We start from the raw sequence: 21204 nt of genomic DNA, 5'->3' as shown, positions 1-21204 counted from the left end.
CAGCGATAGCTCTGTATGGGACCAGAGGCCCTGGGTTCTGATGTTGCCCAGATGTGCTCCCCAACCGAGCTCCGAGGTGTCCGAGACCAGGGAGAGTGTAGGCTGGGGTTTGGCAAAGGGTACTCCCACACACACCAGCTGTGGTTGTAGGCACCAGTGGAGAGAGTTGAGAACTCGAGGCAGGAGGGTCACTACTGAGTCCAGTGGGTCCCTGTCCTGTCTGTGCACTTGTGCTAACCATGCCTGGAGGGGTCAAAGGTGCAGCCTGGCATGCTGTACTACGTATGTACAGGCTGCCATGTGGCCCAATAGTCTCATGCAATTTCTGGCCATAGTTGTGGGAAAGCGGTGCAGGGTCTTGATAATGTCTGTGAGTGCTTCGAAGTGCAGTTCTGGAAGAAACGCCCTCATCTGTGTGGAGTCCAAGAGAGCTCCTATGAACTCTATTCTTTGCGTGGGAGTCAGTGTGGACTTGGGCTCGTTCAACGTAAGTCCCAGCCTGCGAAACATCGCCCTGGTCAGGGACACGTGATCTGCCACCCATTTCTGGGAATCTGTCTTGATGAGCCAGTTGTCCAGATACGGGAATACCTGCACCTGGCGCTTGCGGAGGAAGGCCGCCACAACCGCCATACACTTGGTGAACACTCCGGGGGTCGTTGAGAGGCCAAAAGGGAGCACCCTGAACTGATAGTGCTGACCACTGGCTACGAATCTGAGGAAGCGCCTGTGGGCTGGGATAATGGAAATACGCATCCTTCAAGTCGAGGGCCGCGTACCTGGATCCAGGGAGGGAATGATGGCAGCCAGAAAGATCATGCAAAACTTCACCTTCTTTATGAATGTGTTGAGGTCTCGTAGGTCCAGGATAGGCTGAAGCCCGCCCTTGGCCTTGGGGAAAAGGAAATAGTGGGAGTAGAACCCTTTGCCCCTGAATTCCTGAGAAACCTCCTCTATTGCCCCTAGAGCTAGGAGCAACTGCACCTCCTGCAAAAGGAGCGGCTCGTGAGAGGGGTCCCTGAAGAGGGATGGGGAAGGGAGGGGGGAGGGAAGGATATCCCGCCCCTACTGTGCTGAGGACCCAGCGGTCTGACATGATCAGAGACCAAGCATGGTAGAAGCGGGAGAGTCAGTTCACAAAGGGGGCGGGGGAAGGATCCAAGATGGCCACTGGTACATTGTCCTCGGGCGCATCTTCAAAAGTGTGGCTTTGGTTGAACCCTGGCTTTGGCCCGAGGAGAACTCCGGAGGGCGCCTCCTATTATTCCTGCCCTTTCTCCTTGGTGGATCTCGTCTAAGGGGCCCCGGGTAGAAACGGGACGGGGACTGAGGCCTAAAGGGCTTTCTCTGAGGCGCTGGGGTGTGTAGCCCCAGAGACTTCAGAGTTGCCTGCGAGTCCTTCAGGCTATGCAGGTGCGTGTCCGTATTTTGGGCAAACGGGCCCTCACTGTCAAAGGGGAGGTTCTGTATTGTGTTTTGGACCTCAGGTGAAATCCCCGAAACCTGAAGCCACGCACTGTGCCTCATAGCGATGGCGGTGGCCATGGTTCTAGCCGCAGAGTCTGCCGCGTCCAGGACTGCCTGGAGGGCAGTTCTAGAGACTACTCTACCCTTGTCAAGGAGCGTGGCAAACTCTTTGCGAGAGTCGACCACGATTAACTCCTGGAACTTAGCCAACAAGCTCCAAGAATTAAAAGCGTAGCGACTCAGCACTGCCTGCTGGTTCGCTACTCGAAGCTGGAGCCCCCCAGTCGAATAAACTTTACAGCCGAAGAGATCCAGCTTCTTGGGGTCCCGTGACTTAGGAGTGGGTCCTGGCTGTCCCCGGCGCTCTTTGTGGTTTGCTGCATCAACCACCAGAGGCCCCGGCTGGGGGTGGGTAAAAAGGTGCTCATAGCCCTTCTGTGACACAAAATAGCATCTCTCGACCCCTTTAGCGGTATAGAGCCCGGGGTTTGCCAGAGCACCCTAGTGTTGTTCTGAATTATCCTTAGGAGGAGCAGGGCCACTCTAGAAGGACCTTCGGGAGTGAGGATGTCCACCATCGGATCCAAGTCCTCCATAACCTCCTCTGCCTGGAGGTTAAGATTTACGGCCACCCTCCTAAGCAGGTCCTGGTGGGTCTTGGTGTCCATTGGTAGTAGGGTGGTGGAGGTGCCTGCCACCACCTCCTCCAGCAAAGAGGAGGAAGAGGCTCCTGGGACAGGGTCTTCCTGCCCTTCCAGTTCTCTGGAGGTTGGGTCGGGTACCTCGGAACTCCCTGCAACCAGAGATGGCTCCAGTGTCACCGACATTGCTGCAGAAGGGGCTGCGCTTGCCTGTGGTTGCTCAGCAGCCCTGTCCCGTATGAGGTCCTCAGGGGACCTAGGGGTGTAGCATGCCAGTGACATCGCTGATGGTGGGGCACAGGGTGCCGATGCTACCGATACTGGCCTGGATCCCTGACCCTGAGCTTGGTGGTAGGCCTAAGGGGTCCAGAAGGGCCATTGGACTGGGCCCTGCCACTGGGGTGGCCAGGTGATGGCCGGTGCCGGTTGCTTCGCTGGCCTACGGTGCCAGGAGCGGTGGTGGCTATGCCAGAAGACAAAAGACCCGGCCTCTGACTGTGATGAGTACTCTGTACCTGACCGCGGGGCGCGGAGCCAGACGGTGCCGGGGAGCGGTATCGCGGGGACTGCAATCGGCGCCGCACCATCGTGGGGTTCCCACGATGATGAATTAACGGTTGTGCTGCCGCCATCGGTGCCGCAATGGATGTTGGAGCCGCCTGCGGTGTCAGGCTCGACGCCACAGTCAGTGCCGTCACCGGTCCCATGGCAGTGCCTGCGTTTGCGAAGCCGGTCCCTGCTGTGGTGTTCTCTGTTCCTATTACCATTCCTAAGGGAAGGGCCGGGGGGGCATGTGCAGAATTCAGGTTGCACAGCTGAATATTGGGTAAAGTAGCACTTTAAGTTTGTATTTCCTGTATTTCACAAGGTGGTGTCTCTTTCACTGATGCAAATACATTCTCTCCCTCAGGAAGGGGTTGTTTAAGATTTGAGAGAAAATAACTGAAGGCAATCTGCTTTCCCTGCCATCTGTGAAGCCAACTGAGAAAGACGCAAGACCTGCACAAGACAGAAAAGGAAATATTCTGTTTGGTTTGCTCTCCCTTCCCTTTTAGCCCACAGGAAATTACTCACCTCTGCCACCCACCTGCCTCCTTCAGATTTCTCAGCTGGAGCGACACTGCAGTTTCAGTGGCAAGGGAGTGCCACTACAGATGGGGGAGTTTGGAAAGCATATTTTAATTTCTGTATTCATTCAGGTCAAGCACTACTAAGCTGACTAGGCCGTGTTTATGGTGATTGCAGGAACTGAGCTGGAACCAAGAAATCTGTTCCTCTTGAAGTCTTTTGAAAGCTGTCGGATTTTCAGTCACACTGAACGAGGGCTGAGGCTTTACAGAATAAGATATTGTGGGATTCTATAAGCCTTCCCCACTTCTGGGTAACATTTTCTTTCTTGGAAACAGCCAACTTGTTTCACCACAAACAAAAAGTTTTTTGGGAAAAAAGTTCACCTGTGGGTGAACATTTTCCACAAAGCGATCACTTTATATCTGACCTATCAGTCCTCATCCTCAAGGGAAATCTGCCTGGGAGCTTAAATTCATAACTTTGCTGGACACTAAAAATCATGGTCTTAATAAAGGCACTGGATTTGTGGCTTATTACAACACTGTTACCCACTAACTCTCCTTCTTTTCCCCCTATGGCCACCCTGACTAGTCCCTTAGAATCTGTGCTAACTATTTATGCTAAACTATCGGTTAGACCTTGCATTTAGCTGAGACACACCCCGTACCTTTCCCAGACCTGAGGAAGAGCAGTGTGTAGCTCAAAAGCCTGTCTGTCTCACCAACAGAAGTTGGTCCAGTAAAAGATATTACTTTGTCTGTCTGGGGGGAAAAAAAGTCATGTTGCATTGTTTTAAATGAAACAGCAACCCAACTGCTTCGGAAGGGGTAGGCAGGTAGGTGCAACCACTCCACAACTTGTAAAATAAGAGCTAGTTCGTCACCAGTTTATCCCTAAAACAAAGGATCTGTGGGGTCTATTCATTTTTTTATTTTTTTTTAAGTCAGTGATAAGCATTGTTGGCCAAGCCCCTCGCCCTCCTCTCCCCAGCGCACCCTCTTTCAGATGATCTTCATAACAACTGAAGAGCCAGAGTTTTCTCTATAGTCTGCTCCCAGAACTGTGGGCTTGTCTATGCCTAGTCTGCAAACAAAAAAGCACCACTTTAACTGAAGGTGTGATTTTAAATCACTACAATTTAATGTTTGGGGACTTGTTAGTTTAAACCAGGTTTAAACTGAGATTTAGTTTGCTCCTGTAATTTATAAACCAGATTTAAATTAATAGAAAAGGGTCTATAAGGTTTTAAACCTGGTTTAACTTAAAACTAGGATGACAACTGGGTTTCTGCAAGCCCTACATTGGGGAAGTTTGAACCAATGTAACTCCAGGTACATCCACACAGCAGTTGGGGGTGGGAATGACAGCTCATGTAGATATACCATGTTACCTGTAATCTAGGTAAAAATAGCACTCAGGACACTGTGGCAAGTGCTCCAGCACAGGCTGTGCAAGCACACCTGAGCCCTCTGGCTACAGCTAGCTTGTGCAGCCTGCGCTGAAGCAGGTTGTGAGGGTGGTTTAGATGGGCTTGTCGACCAAAACAAAAGACTCTCATAACTCATTTCACACAGGACAAAACAGCTTTCTGCTGCGGATTACTTTTGATCACGGGTAACCTGCACTGGCTTTGAACTAGAGACCGAAAGCTGGAGGATCTACAATCCCTCAAATCATCCAGATTTGCTTTTTTCTGCTTTTTGCATGTTTTACTGCTATAGATTATTACATACACAAACGAAGGAATATGGGTTTGGCCTGGTACCATCGTGGTATGGACTTACATCAATACAGTCCAAGGGAACAGCCCTCAAACTGTTGGTCTTAGAACAGGAATAGTTTTGGATTTTCAGATGCACTTCTAATTAAATTGAAAATAAAAAGCCCTCTGCTGATAAAGTCAATTACAATCAAATTTGAAAATGCTAAAGTTTGGTGGGTGAACAGAGTTTAACCTTTAATGTTTGTTGGCAAGGAAAATGGCCTGGCAGGAACTTAGACACCATAAACAGGACCCCATTTTTCTACGTGCTTATTAGCTATACCGAGGTAGCAATGAAGGTGTCATCACGTTTATTAGCACCAGTCAATGAGGGGAGAGTGAATGAACAGAGCAATCACAAAGCATGGATGTGGGATGTAACCAACAGCCACATCCATTGCATTTAAATCCAATTTATTTGCATTTGTCTATTACTTTTTGATAGTAACATGGTATGTATTTGACAGTCTTAATACCAAACAAAGGATGATTATTCAAGGGATTGGTACTGGAGGAGAGAAGCATCAGTATTTGAGAATTACTGGCCTCAGGTTATGTGAATTGTAATTTTCTAATTCAAAATGTGATCGCTTATCTTTATGAAAAATCTGTTATATATGTTGTTATACTGGGATTGCCTAATAAAAATCATAGCTTAAAAGAAAAAAGTCCAGGAGATTGTCCAACAAAGTATCCTGCTAATATTAATAGCACATAGGAATTGTGGTAACGTCAGTATAATTGTTACCATACTGGAATGAAAGTATCATTTAAACAGCAATTGAACTGCCCTGATTTGCCAAGGCCTGGAAACTATACTATTGCATCTTTAAATCTAATCTATGAATGGCAATTTAACATAAAGGACAGTATACTTGTGACCCATTTGGGAGACAAAAGACATTTTTTTTAAAATCCAAAATTATAATTAAAATTTGATGAGCATTGTAAACATATACCTATAAAAACAGATTTAAGTGATCCAAGTTTTAATCCATGTGTATTTCTAGAATTACTATGTTAAAAGAGTGATATGCATACCTGAAAATATTTTCATGAAATTCAGATAGTGGGGTCATCTGAAGCCTATTTATCATGTATTTTCATCAAGTTTATGCAGCAGAATGTGTTACAGAAAAAGACAATCAAATGGGATCAGGGTACCATTCTTTTATATTATTCCCTATCTTTAATCTGAGTGAGGCAAAGCACATTCTTAAAAAGAATTAACTGGTTTCATGTTTTGGATCTGGGAACTGATTTGCATTAGATTATAAGCAAATAGAGTTATGGACCCAGTGCTAATTCTTTTGAATGTGGCATAATCTAGCATAGTTGACAGTTTAGATTTAAGAAAGGCCAAAGGCTTCAATAGGAGGCATGTTGCAGATCAAGAAAGAAACACTAGCAGGTCAGAAAGAGGGTATGCGAACAGGTGCTTGTTTTAATTATATACAGTTTCATATATGGCAACTAAAAATACTAACTTGAAAGTAAACAACTAAAGTCTCTTTGTTCTTCACCAATCTGTCAGATATTTGGACATGAGGATAGTTTATAGGCTATGTCTGGGCTGGATATGTAACACTGCATTTGAAAATTGCTTGTGTGTAAACAGACTATTTATATAAACTAAACAAGTCTGTTTGACACCATTTACAGATATATGGCAAAATATGGTTCCTACATCACAGAATTTACAGTCTCAATCTAGATTACTACTGAATAGGGAAGACTGTTTATCTCTGAACACAATGAATTTGGACTGCAGTGTGAAATATGTAGTCAAACAACACAGATTTTTAAGAGATGAAAAGTTTATTTAAAAACCCGCCAACATTTAGCAAAAAACAATTTTACACTATTTTCAATTTTCTACAGAAATACAATAATTTATAGCTGCGCTTAGTATATTCTCTCGCTAGTACATATAAAAACAAGTCTACAGATAAATACGTGGAAAATTCATTCTGCCAGCCACTGCCACTAAAATTGTACCTGTAATTTTGGAAGACATCTGCATAGGATGGGTTAGAATTCCATGGGTGGTATTTAATATATTTTTGTACTACTGGGATAATGTTTAAAAAAAATAATATATAATTAGCATGCAATACAAAATAACTGAGAAAAAACAAGATATAATTTAATGTTCAGAACTGGAAAACAATGTTAGGATACTGTCTTATGTTTCTAACCAGACATCATTTTACATGGTGTAGAATTTCAACTTCTCTTCACAACAAAGCTCAATGTATAAGGGATCTGAACTTATAAGGAATTAAAATTTATACCCAATGGGATCCTCTTACATGCAGAACACATGAAGAAAGTGTGTTGGGGCTAACCACAGTGGAAGAAATTATCCATTACTAGATTCTTACAGTATGATTCAAGTTCTCAAATAAACTTGAAGTAGCTACATTTAAAAAAGAAAATCACCACTGTTACCTAATTGAGTGATTATGAGATGACAAGTACGAAGACATCTGTGCAGTTTATTATTGCACCATAAAATTAAATATTTACTGTGCACTTTAAGAACAGTAAAACTAAAGCCAATCAACATTTGCTAAAATCCCCAGCAGCCAAGATAAAATCAAAGGTATCTAATGCCCAGGACCTTCTATACATCCAACTTCCCACAGCATGCATTTAACATTGAACTCGGATGTCAAGTTTTATGCAGTCCATCAATAATACTGTCTTAAAACTAGGTTTAAGACTCGTACTGCATCTTACTCTAAGATTCACACACATGCATATACCACATTTCAGTTTCTTAACACTGATGTCCACAGTGAACTCTACCATATGTCTAGCAGCAGAATGTGACATCAGAGTATCCCTAAAGAAGAAGTTTGGCAAGATGTCAGATACAACTAGCAACTACTGTCCTAAAGATACTTATTACTGTTTTTAGCTCAGATTTTAAAATTACTCCTCTTTCCCTCTCGGCAATCCCAGGGCAATTGTCAAAAACCCTTTCTCTGCTATTAAAAACTAACAAAATTTAGTTGCTTCTACAGCTGTTGTATACGGGAAGCTTCCAGTACCCCAATCCCTCTCCAGTTGTCTTTTAAGAACAATAAGAACTAGCAACCTTAATTTTTTTCCTTAAGGATGATACAAACTGATAAATACCACACCAGGAACAATACTGTTTTCCATGAGAGCCTGGTTTACGATCATGCATAAAACAATTCACTTAAGACAGCTGAGACATTTATAATGCATAACATTAAACATTTTACTGTCACTATCAGATAATGGTTTATCATCTTTTAGCTCCAGTATGGGCCCAACCCTGCATCATTAAAGTCAATGGGAGTTTTGCCATTGGCTTTAAACAGGTACAGGAACAGGCCCTATCTGCAGTAGCAGATTAAGGGCCTGATCCTGCCATCCGTATTCACATGAGTGAAGTTTTGCAGGATCAGGCCTAATATAGCTTTTATCCAGTTATTACGAACCCTTAAAAAGGCCTCAAGTTTAATAATGAACCCAAAAGTTACGTGTACCAACACTGCACTTACACATTTACAATTTCTTTCAGATCCTCCCAGTCTCCCTTTTCAGCAGCCAAGGGTGGGAAGTCTCCAAAAAGATTTTCAGAAGGTGCTCAACATTTTCGTAAAACCAGGCCCTTTTAAAGGAAATTCTCAAGCTCAGTACCTAAAAACGGAGGCATCCAAAATCATCGGCACTTTTGAAAATCTTGTCCAATGTGTTTTTTTTTTTTTAAAAGCACCCATTAGAAAATAGCAAAAACTAAGAAGTACAGCACCCAAAGAAACTGTTTCATGGATGTATTCAATCACTCACAGTAACTACTTAGTTGCCTTTCCTCCACAAGAGGAAGCAGAGTGGATTATGCAAGAGATCTTGAAGCACCTCATTCACAACATGCCTCTCTTGGAATGCTCTCCAGGCGTGCTCTTTGGGATTCCAGGTCAATAGATGGGGGAGGCTTGCCAAAAGTCCACCAGATTCACCCATCCAAACCTCAGAGCCCAGTCTGCAGTAATTTATGCTCTTTGCCCCCACTTTCACAGTTTGGAACAGTCTCCCAGGGCATCCAAGGTTGGCAGTGCCCTTGGAAACAGCTCCTGTAGAAGCTGTGCTGTTCAGGAACTTGTGGAAGGGAGATGGGTTGGACAGCGGTGGCAAAAGAAGGGATCTCTGAGAATGCCCTTCACCTTCAGCAATCCCTGAAGTTGGCAGAGATCTTGGAAGACTTACCGGCATGGTGGAACCCCCAGTTTCTTCTACAGGGCAGCAAACAGCCCCTATGGAAGAACTGCCATTCACAAAGCCTCAAGTACCTTATCCAAGAATAACCCAAATGTAGGAGAGTTGGGCCCTTCATTACAAGAAGGGATTTATGCTGGGCACAACAGTCTTCTCTTCCTACTTATTGTAGTGCACATATCATGGATTATTTATTCACAACTGGCTTCTTACTTCTGACTGTGTTCAAGGAATCTCTCTCTTTACTGATCTACATCTCTTATTCTCTTAAAGGAATTTATCTTGTAATAAAAAGGTAAGCGCTGGAGGAAAAATTACTTCTTTACATTTATTATTCTGTGGAACACTAACAATTTATGTGCATTGTTTTATTCCCACCATCATACTATTTAAACTGTTTTGTCACCATGTATTCCTAGTGCCATCAACCTTATTTTTAATCTAATTTATCTGCACCAAACAATCAATGTGCAGAGTATTTAAGACAATGATAGCTGTATATCCAACAAATATGAAAGTTTCTGATAAAATGCAACCTTTTGGCTAAAAGTTGCTTACATAAAAGAACAGTATTTTTTCTAATGATATGACAGGAAAAAAAATTCACTTTTATGGCTATATCTCTCTCCTAATTAGGTTAAAATTTTGTGAGATCAAAGTGATCGCTTTGCTTTATAAAATTATACAGCAGTTCACACGGGTACTACAATACTGATCTACATATCTGCAGTACCACGGATCCCATTGCTACCTAAAACCACTCTCTCATTTTTCTACATTCCCAAGCACACTGTTACAAAATGGGAACACTGCATTAAATGCAGCCACTTCACAAAGTAAAAACCTGGACAAATGGGAATGGTCGCAGTACGTATTTTTTGCCTTGTAAGAAACACTTTTTCTTCTGACATTTTATGTCACTTATGACACTTGCAATACTAGACATGAGAATCTATACTATATATTTATCTATTCATAGTGCGTCTGTATAGGAAACCAATCCATAGTATCTAGGCACTAACATTCACATCTCATGTGAACTGTTAACAGTCTTCCAAGAAAACCTACCTTGCCTCACCTTAATCCTATTCCATTCAGAAAATTCAATGTGCACAACATACAGATATGTTAGTGTTTGTTTTTTTTAAACCATCTATTTACTAGGATTATGAGCAGGTTCCATACAGTACAGATAAAAATGCTTGAACAAACAGTTTTCTGTAAAGAGTTCTGCTCTTTAGTCAAGCTGTAAGGTACATAAACATACAATGTCTAACTGATAAATAAAAATCTTTTGCCTCACAAAACAGGTTTGATTCTAGTGTTCAGAGTCAAAGCAGAGTTTAGAAAAGTCAAAATATATATGTCAACAGATACAAAATAGACACATTTACCCTGGTTTTCTAAAGCCTGGCCCTGTGAGGTGCTGAGTGCCTTCAACTCCCATTCACATTAATGGGACATGAGTGCACTTGGGAGCTACACAAGAGGTACCCAGCAACTTTCAGGATCAGGCCCCTAGTTTCCTGATAAATCACTACAGCAAGTTAAGATACAGAGTAAAGTTTGCGTACATAAAGTGAATATTGGGGGCAAAGGTGAAAGGCAGGCCTAAAGCAGGTACCTAGCTACAGTTTTAGCTAGTGACTATATACAATACTATTCTAGACTAAAAATGTTAAGAGCTAGTTCTACGTTTATCACTTATGCTTTTTATTAACCATTGACTATAAACTGTCAAAATGTGCCCTAATTCACAAAAATAATCTATGCCCTGAGAAATAACGTTACACACTAAGTAAAAGCCAAAAGGAAGTATCAGGTTTATAATCACTGACCGTAGTAACATTTTGAAAGCATAAACTGACTACAAAGAATTTTCTTGGAAGCACTAGTTTCTTCCATTTGACTGCAATACAGTGCTCTGTCAGAGGAAATAGTTGATGAGAGTCTATGCAAATTATATAGTTTTCCAACTTTCAAAACTATTTGAGTTATTCTATTTTCTCTAGATTTGTTTAGTTAAAAAAACAAACAACCAAAACCCCCCCCCCCAAAACTCTTAAGGGAAACTAAATGTCCTAACAGATAAAGCTTTTGCTTTTCACCTCTGAAATGAGCATCTGGGTTTAGCCTGAGCTTGTGAATGAGCCTGATGAACACCACTTAAGGGCACTATCAGAGCATTTTGGGAGGTAGTCAAAATCATCCTTATGTTAAATGAGGCCACCTCCCCATAGCTTCCTTACATTCTTTGTTAGTTGGGGGAAAAGGGACAAGCAGTTCAGAATGAACCATTCTCTGAGCACAATGGGAAAGAGAAGGAAAACCACTGTAGAGAATACAATGGCCTTGTTTTGTTACTAAACTGCATTTTAAGAGCATTTGAAAATGATGGGGGTTTTCTTCTGATAAGACTAAGTTGTAAGGAAAGAACCTCAAATAAAGGGGAAAACAGCAAACATGCTAGTCACATCTGCCTTTCACTCCATTGATCTCAAGGTCTCTGTAGAAGAGGGGTTCTAAAACTGGGGGTCGTGACCCCACAGGGGGTTACAAAGTGGTTACATGGGGATCCTGAGCTGTCAGCTCCATGAGGCTGAGAATCCTGAGCCTTCAATAAATTAAATTACCCCCCACCCCCGTTCTTAATTTATAAGGGGGGGGTCACACCCCGAGGCTTGCTGTGTAAAAAGGGTCACCGATACAAAAAGTTTGAAAACCGCTGCTGTAGAAGATGTGAGTCTGACAGTTTATTTTTTAAATTATAGTATAAAGGACCAAAGAGCTCAGGATCACTTCTGTAATGTGGAAGCAGCACTACAGGCTTATAAGGGAAAAAAAGGCCTTGTCCAGAAGTTTGATCATGAAATCCCTGCAGCCCAAATGTTAAATTATCCGACAATTGCTGTATTTTGTTCATTTTTAAAATACACATTCGTAAGAGATTTGATTGCTGGATTTGACTGTCTAGACAAGGCCCCTTCAAGACCCTTTGATTCTGGTTGTCAAGATTATACAGTACTGTTTAAAGATTCATTAAATGACTTACTTTAAGGTAAAGAGTGAAAAAGTACTCCTATGCATAAATTTCTAACACAAGACACTGAAATGCTTTAGCTAGTTTCAGTTGAAAAAACAGAATCCAAACTTTCTTACTGTTAATTCTTCACTATGCTCTTTTATTTTATAAACCAGTGCTATATAAGGTAGCTATACAACTAGTCATAAATTACTCATTGGACTGAAAATTCAATTGTCCCCTATTAAAACAATGAAAATATTTCTAAGACTATAAGCATTCAGCCAAGCACTGTAGTCATCCATCACTACAGTCATCAGTATGTTTTGCCCTACTGATTACACCAGAAAAAACAATTGCTGATGCAATACTGGGTAATGCACATTACAGCAGAGAACACTACACATCATTTAAAAATGTGATTGTTCATTTTGACTTGATTGAAAATACAATTAACCACTTTTAGAGTTCCAAATGACATTCATTTCTCAAAGCCTTCAATTCATCTTCAGTGCAAAGATGTTGCTATAAGACTGAGTCAGTGCACGAAAAAGATTTGTACCAATGTAAATGCCATACAATACAATAAAGGACAGAATTAACAGTTACTGAAACTTAAAAAGGACACTGACAGTTTACTGCTGGATAAAGCCAGATTTATATCTGTATTACTCATTCTTATGATTCTTTTAAAGGGTAAGTGTTTGGTGCTGCATGGCTGCAGTCAGGTGTTTCACCAAGCAAAACCCTCATTAAATTATTGAGTTAGAATGTTCTGACCTATGACACAGTAAATGCCGAATACAGTGTTACTTAATACTGAAGAGCTGTGCTCAGTAACTTTTATGTATGTTAATTACCAATGGCCTAAAGTCTAATAATTTTTACTGCTATTTATTGTATTCCTCCTTCCCCCAATTAGGACTTTAAAGAAACCAGTCAAATTAAATTAAGTGGTCACGTTTGTGAAAGTTCATGGTTACAAGACATCACAAAATTCTAAATTTGAAAATATACTCCCAAGGAATTACTTTATCCACTTCAGATAAAAGGCTAAGGGGCACTGACATCTTAAACAAATATTTTTAAGGTGAATATATTTCCTTTTTCTATGTTTCTACCACCACCCTAGGTTTTCAAGATGAAAAGAAGTTTTAAAAATGTATTTTCTTTTCACTGTGATACTGTTGGTTTAGTTTTTAGATTTCTCTAAACTTGGAAAAAATGCAACTCATTGAAGTCAATTTCACTTTTGCCTATAGTTTCCCCACCCCACCAACCCAATGTTGGGTCCTCAATACTGCAAGGTTTGTGTAATGCAAACCTGCAGGAAATGGTTATTTTGTTTACTAATGTAACTGTTTTCTTTGGAATTTTAAAGCAATCATGGAAATATTTTCATCAGACTTACACTTTCTGAAAAAAAGTTAAAAAAAAAAAAATCTACAATTTCAGTTGACAGTATCCCTTTAAAACTTTAAAAAAAACCCACAACAAAAAAACAACAACACTTTACTCCAAGACCTATTGGAGCACCTTTAAGGTATGAAAATGCATATAGTTCTATAAGGACCAAATTCTGTCTTCATACACATATGCATAATTCCCAGTGACACCAAAAAGGAGTTGCACACAAGTATCAAAGGACAGAGTTTGACCTTAAGCGTTTATGATGATGGAAGGGCTGTCAAATTCAAGATCAGAATATTTCCACTATATAGCTCTAGGGAGCTAACTGAGACTTCAGTCCAACATAAATTTATAATGGATTTCAACTTATGTTCTATCACCCACCCTTGATAGTCTCTCCCCCGCCCCCTCAAATCTTACACTATGGTACAAGCAGAAGACTGCATTCTCCCCGTAAGATAATAAATTTCTACTTCACAAGGCACAAATTCTCCTTACTTTTCACCCTCCTCCAATACCTTTCTATTAAACAGGTAATCTGTGAAAAGATAAAACTGAAAGAGACAAAATTAAGGACTTTAAATGTAATTTTAGGATTGACAATATAATCTGTAATAAACTACAGTGGTAGGCAGTGTCACACTTTCTGGGAACCCAGCAGTCACCAAGTGTCTCTATGAACTTACTGTAGCCACAGAGTAGCTATGAACAGAAGCTCCAAGTCATAGGAGGCAGCAATCTCTGCAGAGTTAAAAATACAGGAGGAGTTTAAATTTAGAGACCTTGTTTAAACAATGCTTGCTGTTTCCTGAATGACCCTATTGGTTGACCTTTTCTCAGAAGATCATTAAATTCAATCACATCGCTAAAGCCAAACATACCATACAAGGGGTCTATTTCCCCTTTGACATGCAAGAGTAACTCCAACAATGGGAGCCTCAAAAGGGATGTGGGACCACAGGAATCCTGTATATTCCCAGTGCTTTTCTACTGCTCATAGTATTCTTTGAGCAGCAAGAGCAGCAGCATGTTGGGGAAGCACTTGATGCAAGGCAAGACAAACAAACACAGGGATTGTGGCAAAGGATCTCTCCTGAAGCTCTGGATCCTCTTAACTAGTCTGCTCTGTTTGAAACAGGGGTAAAAAGTTGCCTTAGTGCAAAGGTTCACTTTATACTGGCATATGCTTCTACGCGAGGGCTTTGCACTGGCAAGATTACACTGATGTAGCTACACTGGTACAGAAGTCCCTCATGTAGAGTAAAGTTCTGAGAAAATGCCAGTACAAGTATTTATACATACCTGCATTGGTAGCCAAAAGGAAAGTCAGGATCAAAACTACCCTGAAACTGTTTAAATTGTCCTTCCAGCACACATACACTTGAGGGGTTGAATGGGAAAAGGTCCTCTGACAGAAAAGAAAAATGAAATTGATGCCCTGCTTCGTGGGAGGAAGCAATGCACAAGCATGGAGGGGAAGAGACCCTGCATATTTTAAACAGCACTAAAACTGTCAGCATAACTCCTTTTTATCCCATCATCTAAGATACTCATATGTTCTTAGTTTTTCTATAGCTTTTTAAAGTGTGATTTAGTGGGCTTTGTGGGACTCTGTAGTGTACATAATACATTCAGAAATTTAAATAGTGTTTCTAACTCTGGCTTATTGAGGTAAAAAATAAAAAGTATGACATAAGTGAAAGAACTTTGCTAATAAATCCTGCACACTTAGCTTTAACCATACTTCTTCACTGTGTGTGAGAAACATGGTTCATTTTCCTGTCTCCACCAGTGAGTATCTGATTTGACAAGGTCAATTTAGTAGGCTTTGATATCAACCATGTACAATAGAGGTGTGAGGCAAATAAAAGACCACAGACAATAGCAAAAAGCACAATTCCAGTACTGTAGTAATATTCGCCCTTACAAATAATGAAAAGGGGAACTGAAGGCAGAAACACTGCAGCCTGATCTTTGACAGATAGACAGCAATTCAGAAGTAATAATTCTTATTGAAAAACCTGACTCCACCGGCTTTGGTTAAGAGTCATTACCAGCATTCACTGTGGTAGAGAAGAATAATTTGGAAGGTGGTTCATGTTACAATGAAAAATCCACCTATTTGTTTTCCAGACATTCCATTTGGATCAAAATTTTAAACTTTAAAAAACAAAAGCCCCATTGTTCATAGTTAGGGCCCTAACAAATTCATGGTTCATTTTGGTCACTTTCAGTCATAGGATTTTAAAAATCATAAATTTTCATGACTTCAACTGTTTAAATCTGAAATTTCACGGGGTGTTGTAATTGTAGGGGTCTGACCCAAAAAGGAGTTGCAGGGAGGGGACCGCAAAGTTATTCTAGGTGGGTCTGCAGTACTGCTACCCTTCTGCGCTGCTGCTGGCAGCGGTGCTGCCTTCAGAGCTGAGCAGCTGGAGCGCGGTGGCTGCTGACTAGGAGCCCAGCTCCGAAGGCAGCAGTGCAGAAGAAAGGATGGCATGGTATGGTATTGCCACCCTTCTGCACTGCTGTTGGCAGGCTGCTGCCTTCAGAGCTGGGCGCCTGGCCAAGACCCACCACTCTCCAGCCGCCCAGCTCTGAAGGCAGCACAGAAGTAAGGGTGGCAATACCGTGATCATCCTAAAATAACCTTGGGACTCCCCTGCAACTCCCTTTTGAGTCAGGACCCCTGATTTGAGAAACGCTGGTGTCCCCCGTGAAATCTGTATAGTATAGGGTAAAAGCACACAAGAGACCAGATTTCATGGCGTGTGACGCATTTTTCATGGGCGTGAATTTGGTAGGACCCTATTCGTAGTCCATGTTAAAATAAAAAAAAAGTTTAAGTACGACAATGGTATGATATGAAGTTGCCACAAGTAAAAATATAAATTGTTAATTTTTTAAAAAAGGATTAAAGAAAAAAAGCAAACTACATTTGTTTAATAAAAAGCTATGCCAGATTTTTTTTAATAAATAAAATGAAATATTACTTTGTATATGAATTTTAGCACTGACCACAAAGAAAGGTGAGAAGCACATGGGTAGCCAACACTTGCAACCATGACATGCACGTGTTTGATAAGAGAATATTGCACTAAAAGAGGAACCCTGAAGGTTGTAAACTTCCTTCATGGACCTAGAAAAGTAACTAGCCATTTCCTGTATGCAGTAGCAAACCTGGCCTGCTCTACATCTCTGCAAGTTGCTAAAATGTTATCAATGAACCTGTATTCCATTTCCAAGCCAAGAGAGTCCTGTATAGGGGCACGCTTCAGGCGTTTGATTTCTTGAGTATAGCCTTGTTTGCTTGAATCATTTAAACCATCAACATCCATGGCATGAGTCACATGACTGACTGCTGTACTGGGGTGTGAATTATTCAAAGTTCCATCACTGCTGTCCACAGATGTCAACCGTACATTTGGAAGAGGAATTTTGTTGTTTAAATGGTGCTGAAGATAGAACACATGCCGTCTTCAAAGGAAGATCAGGGGAGGGAAAAAAAAAAAAAGTTACACACTAAAAAAATAAAATAAAATCAAGCTGCTGCCACAACTAAAGATATTAAAGTAATTGAAATTACATTTCAATGTGCCCTCTGAACAAACCCCACCCCAAAAATCAGCTTATTTTGCAAAGGTGGGAAAAAAGGGATGACTTCCTGCTAGGCAATGGAATATGAAGCCTTTCACTTCTCTATGATTGATCTAAATAGTAACCAAAAATTATTACCGTTCAACAGCTGGTACTTGACATACCTCTCAGCTGAGTGGGTAGCTTCACGTCACTTCCTTGTGATGCAAACATCAGAGCACTACAACCACCATCACAATTGACATTTTGAGCAACAAGCTCAGCAGACTTCAAGCACTGAGAATTCAGACTGAGTTCCTTAAGTCCAGGTGGAAATACATGCTTCCTTTCATTGCCCATGCAGTGTTCTGTTGCTGCCCATGTTGTACCCGTCCCCAAGTTAAAACAGAAGACTGCTGTCTCCAGGAGACTTCTGTCAATCTAGTATCTTCACTAGCATCGCTTACCAAGCCCCACAGCAGGTGTGCACTTGTAACCAATTAATCAGTGCATGTGTTCCACTTTGTGCCAGATCCACAGAGGACATGGGTCTCTTACAACTTTCAGCTAGAGATCCCGATTCTTCAGCTCAAGCAATAAAAAGTCATGCTTTCAGGTCAGAGGTTCCCAGCTCAAAACGCTAATGTCAGGATGGAGGTTGTCACAAACATAAGCAGGGATTTCTTTCGGAGAAATGTCTACACATACACAGTAACTTTTTTCAACAATTTTCCATATTTTCGTGCAATATGAATGTGATCTCTTCCATTAAATTGATGGAGGAAACTAAATATTTAGGTTTTTTTAAAAACAACGATTTTAGTGTTCATGACAGGTGCCAGATCAGTAGCTGCAGTGCAAGCTACCCTAATTGTCCTACCAATTGCCTCAACAGTGTCTTGTTTCATTTTGTGACTACTGAGTTTTTAAAGTGAGCAGTGCACTACTGATAAGGGGGGGAGGAGGGGACGCCAAAAAATAAATCAGTCAACAACAATTTTTGCTAAACTTTTGAAGCTTTCAGAAAGGTTTTGGTTCTCCTGGGTTTCAAAATAGCAATATTTGAAAAGTGAAAAATTGGTCTATTACCACATTTGTCTGCATTTTCAAAAAATAAGATTTTCTAAAATAAAATACTTTAAAGTCCAGCTCTTCAATTTGGAAAAATCCCACTATGACTATGCTGACCTGTCAGCAATAGGTGAAAAGAAAAAAAAAAAACCAAAACCCAAAATGAAAGATTTCTTGAAATTTTCTATTCATCCAAGTCAAAACTGTCACAAAAATTTCCATTAAAAAATGCATACACTTAGTTAAAAAAAAAAAATTCATACCAGCTGTATTCACTTAGTGTTGGAGCAACCTGAATGTTGACAGTGTGAAATCCTGGCCCAACGGAGGTCAATGGAAAAATTCTCATGGATTTCAGTGGGGCCAGGATTTCACCCAATGTTTATGGGAACTGACATGTCACTAAATGTCAGGAAAACCATAAAGTGCTGTAATTTGGATTTCTTGAGTAGGTGAAAGCGTTCAAATAAGTTTTTGCTACTTTTTGCTCCTACCAGCCAGCACATTTAAGAAAGAGAGTGAACTGAATTCCACTCCCTCTTTTGTATCATCGAGAGAATGGTTTACTACATTCTAATTACAGTGCCAATCAGTTACATCTGTACTAACACACTGAAGGCAATGGAGTTGCACAACTGTTACCAAAAGGCAGAATATAGTGATGCTGTGTAAGATGACCCCTTTTGGATATTCAGATCCCAGATTTAGTTTGCAGGGTTGTAAGTTTAAATAAAGACTTTTTCTAACCTAAAACATTTGATATAAATAATGGAAAGCAAACATGGAATGCTAAGATACCACTTTTACAGTCCCAGATCAGAGTAGAACCAAACTTGAACTTAAGAACGAAGAAAAGGGGCAATTATTCAACTAAAGTTAGTTTTCAGAGCCAACTTACTCAGTGTGCCTTTGACTACACTGTTTTTTTATCTAGCCACACACATTTGGAGACTCTGCAGTTAATTCATCTTTTGTCCTTTAAATGTAAGGAGTGAGGAAATGCTGTCCTATGGAAGGATGTGTATAACTTATTTCAACAAGATACTGAAGTCCAGTCAAGTTTTCTATTTAATAGCTCTGATGGGTGTGGAAATCAAAAATCAAAGGCTTAGCATAGGGCAGGAAACTAGTCTTTACTAACCAAGATGTGTCTTTAATCAGAATTACAATTTGCCCTTTGACTTCCGTTTCAAAGCAATAAAATCATTCCAAGGGATGTTTTATCTGATAAGCCCTCTTACCTGTAACACCACAGCGTTTCATGCCCAGGGAAGGTATCAATAAGATCAGTGCAGAGCTCCAGCTCTTCCTCTAGAAGATGGGGGAGATCTACTCTCAGTTCTTCTGTACAGACAGCTTCAGACGCTTCATTTTTTTCATCCTTTGGAAGACTGGGGGTTGGCTCATTTACCAGCTGATTCTGCACCAGTATAGAATTGTCGGTCACAGTTCTGCCAATCAAGGACTTTATTAAGAACTTGCGGTAGTGGAATCCACTATGGTCTGAAACATGCATGGACACCCAATGTTTAGTGGAAGAAAGTTCATCAAGAAGAATCTGAAAATAAGTAGTAGTAAAATTAACCAATCCATAGAAATAAGAAATTTACCAACATTGTTTCTTGTATCAAATCCCTCCCTCCCCCGCCCCCCCCGCCATAATCCTTCCTTTAAGTTTGCCCCCAACTCTATCATCATCATCATCATCATCATCACCACCACCACCACCACAGTTCCTCCTATGGAGAAAATGGTAAGTTTAAAAGAACAATGATAAAATGAAAGCATCCATTTAAATAAACACTTTCCCAAAATAATTACCTCATTATACACAACTTTCCAATTTAGAATACTAATTCATAGGCAAAAGAAAATGTTTAAATGACACTGTTACATACAAAATAACTCTATTTGTGGACCAGACTTCTGAATCTTGGAGGCTCTTTCGCCAGCCCATAGCAGTAGCAGATGCAGGCCATAATACAGGCCAAAATCCTCTGAGCAGACACTGGGCAACCTTTCATTCTGTCTGCCATTGCAATGAACAACTGTGTTGACTTACGGAACAGCCTTGTTCTATCTATGTGGAAGACCAACAACCTCCTGACGTCCAGGGTGTGTAGCCCGTGCTCCCCATCTGACGCACAAGACTTTGGAAAGAAAACAGGCAAGTGTGTGTCCTGGCCAGTATGAAACTGGGAAATGACCTGGGGCAGAAACGCTGGGTGCGGTCACAGCTGGACCTTATCCTTGTAGGAGACAATATAGGACGGCTCTGAAATAAGAACCCTGATCTCGAACATCCTGCGGGCCAACATTATCGCAACCAGGAACAAGACCTTCCAGGACAGAAGCAGGAGAGAGAGCAGAAAGCCAGAGCTTCTATAAAACGAGATTCAGGTCCTGGGGTGGGGGAGGAAATCCCGGATGTGTGGGTAGAGACACTCCAGACCTTTCAAAAACTGTGACATGTCATGAGCGAAGATGGACTGACCTTGGAACAGAGGTTGGAAAGCCAAGATAGCAGCCAGGTGGACCTTGATCAATGACAGGGACAAACCTTGGAGTTTGAGGTGCAGCAGATAATCTAGGCTCTCCTGCTTGGCCCGAATACGCCATTCTGAGGCCCAGCTCGTGAATCTTTTCCATTTGGCCAGGTAAGTTGCTCTGGTGGAGGGTTTCCTGCTACCTTGCTGGATACGGGCCGAGGATGCCTGTTTGTCTGTGCTTTGCCACGCAGTAGCCAAGCCATCCAGTGCAGCGCCGCCAGGTTCAGATGCAAAAGGCTGTTGTGGTTCAGTGACAGCAGATCTGGCCAAGGGGCAGTTGTAGGCAGGCGGCTACGTACAGGCTCCGCAACGTGCCGAACCAGTACTGGCAAGGCCATGCGGGGACTATTAGGATAACTTCCACCCTGTCTTGCCTGATCTTCA

General features: G+C 41.4%; 1 protein-coding gene across 2 annotated transcripts in view; it reads right to left on the bottom strand.

Annotated features, from left to right (window-relative positions):
- Positions 1-6740: 6740 nt before the first annotated feature.
- Positions 6741-21204, bottom strand: part of PTAR1 (protein prenyltransferase alpha subunit repeat containing 1) — a 56542-nt gene continuing 42078 nt past the window's right edge. For both annotated transcript variants that reach the window (XM_037901851.2, XM_027827860.3), the window contains exons 6-7: positions 19513-19829; positions 6741-17101 (exon numbers count right to left, since the gene is read on the bottom strand). In XM_037901851.2, the coding sequence (XP_037757779.1) occupies positions 16756-17101; positions 19513-19829 (663 nt within the window). In that variant the 3' untranslated portion in view covers positions 6741-16755. The remainder of the gene's footprint in view (positions 17102-19512; positions 19830-21204) is intronic.

The sequence above is a fragment of the Chelonia mydas genome, chromosome 5 (genome assembly GCF_015237465.2).
Source record: "Chelonia mydas isolate rCheMyd1 chromosome 5, rCheMyd1.pri.v2, whole genome shotgun sequence".
Taxonomy (NCBI): domain Eukaryota; kingdom Metazoa; phylum Chordata; order Testudines; family Cheloniidae; genus Chelonia; species Chelonia mydas.
The sequence above is the reverse complement of the archived record's forward strand: the minus strand, read 5'-3'. Positions and strand labels throughout refer to the sequence as shown.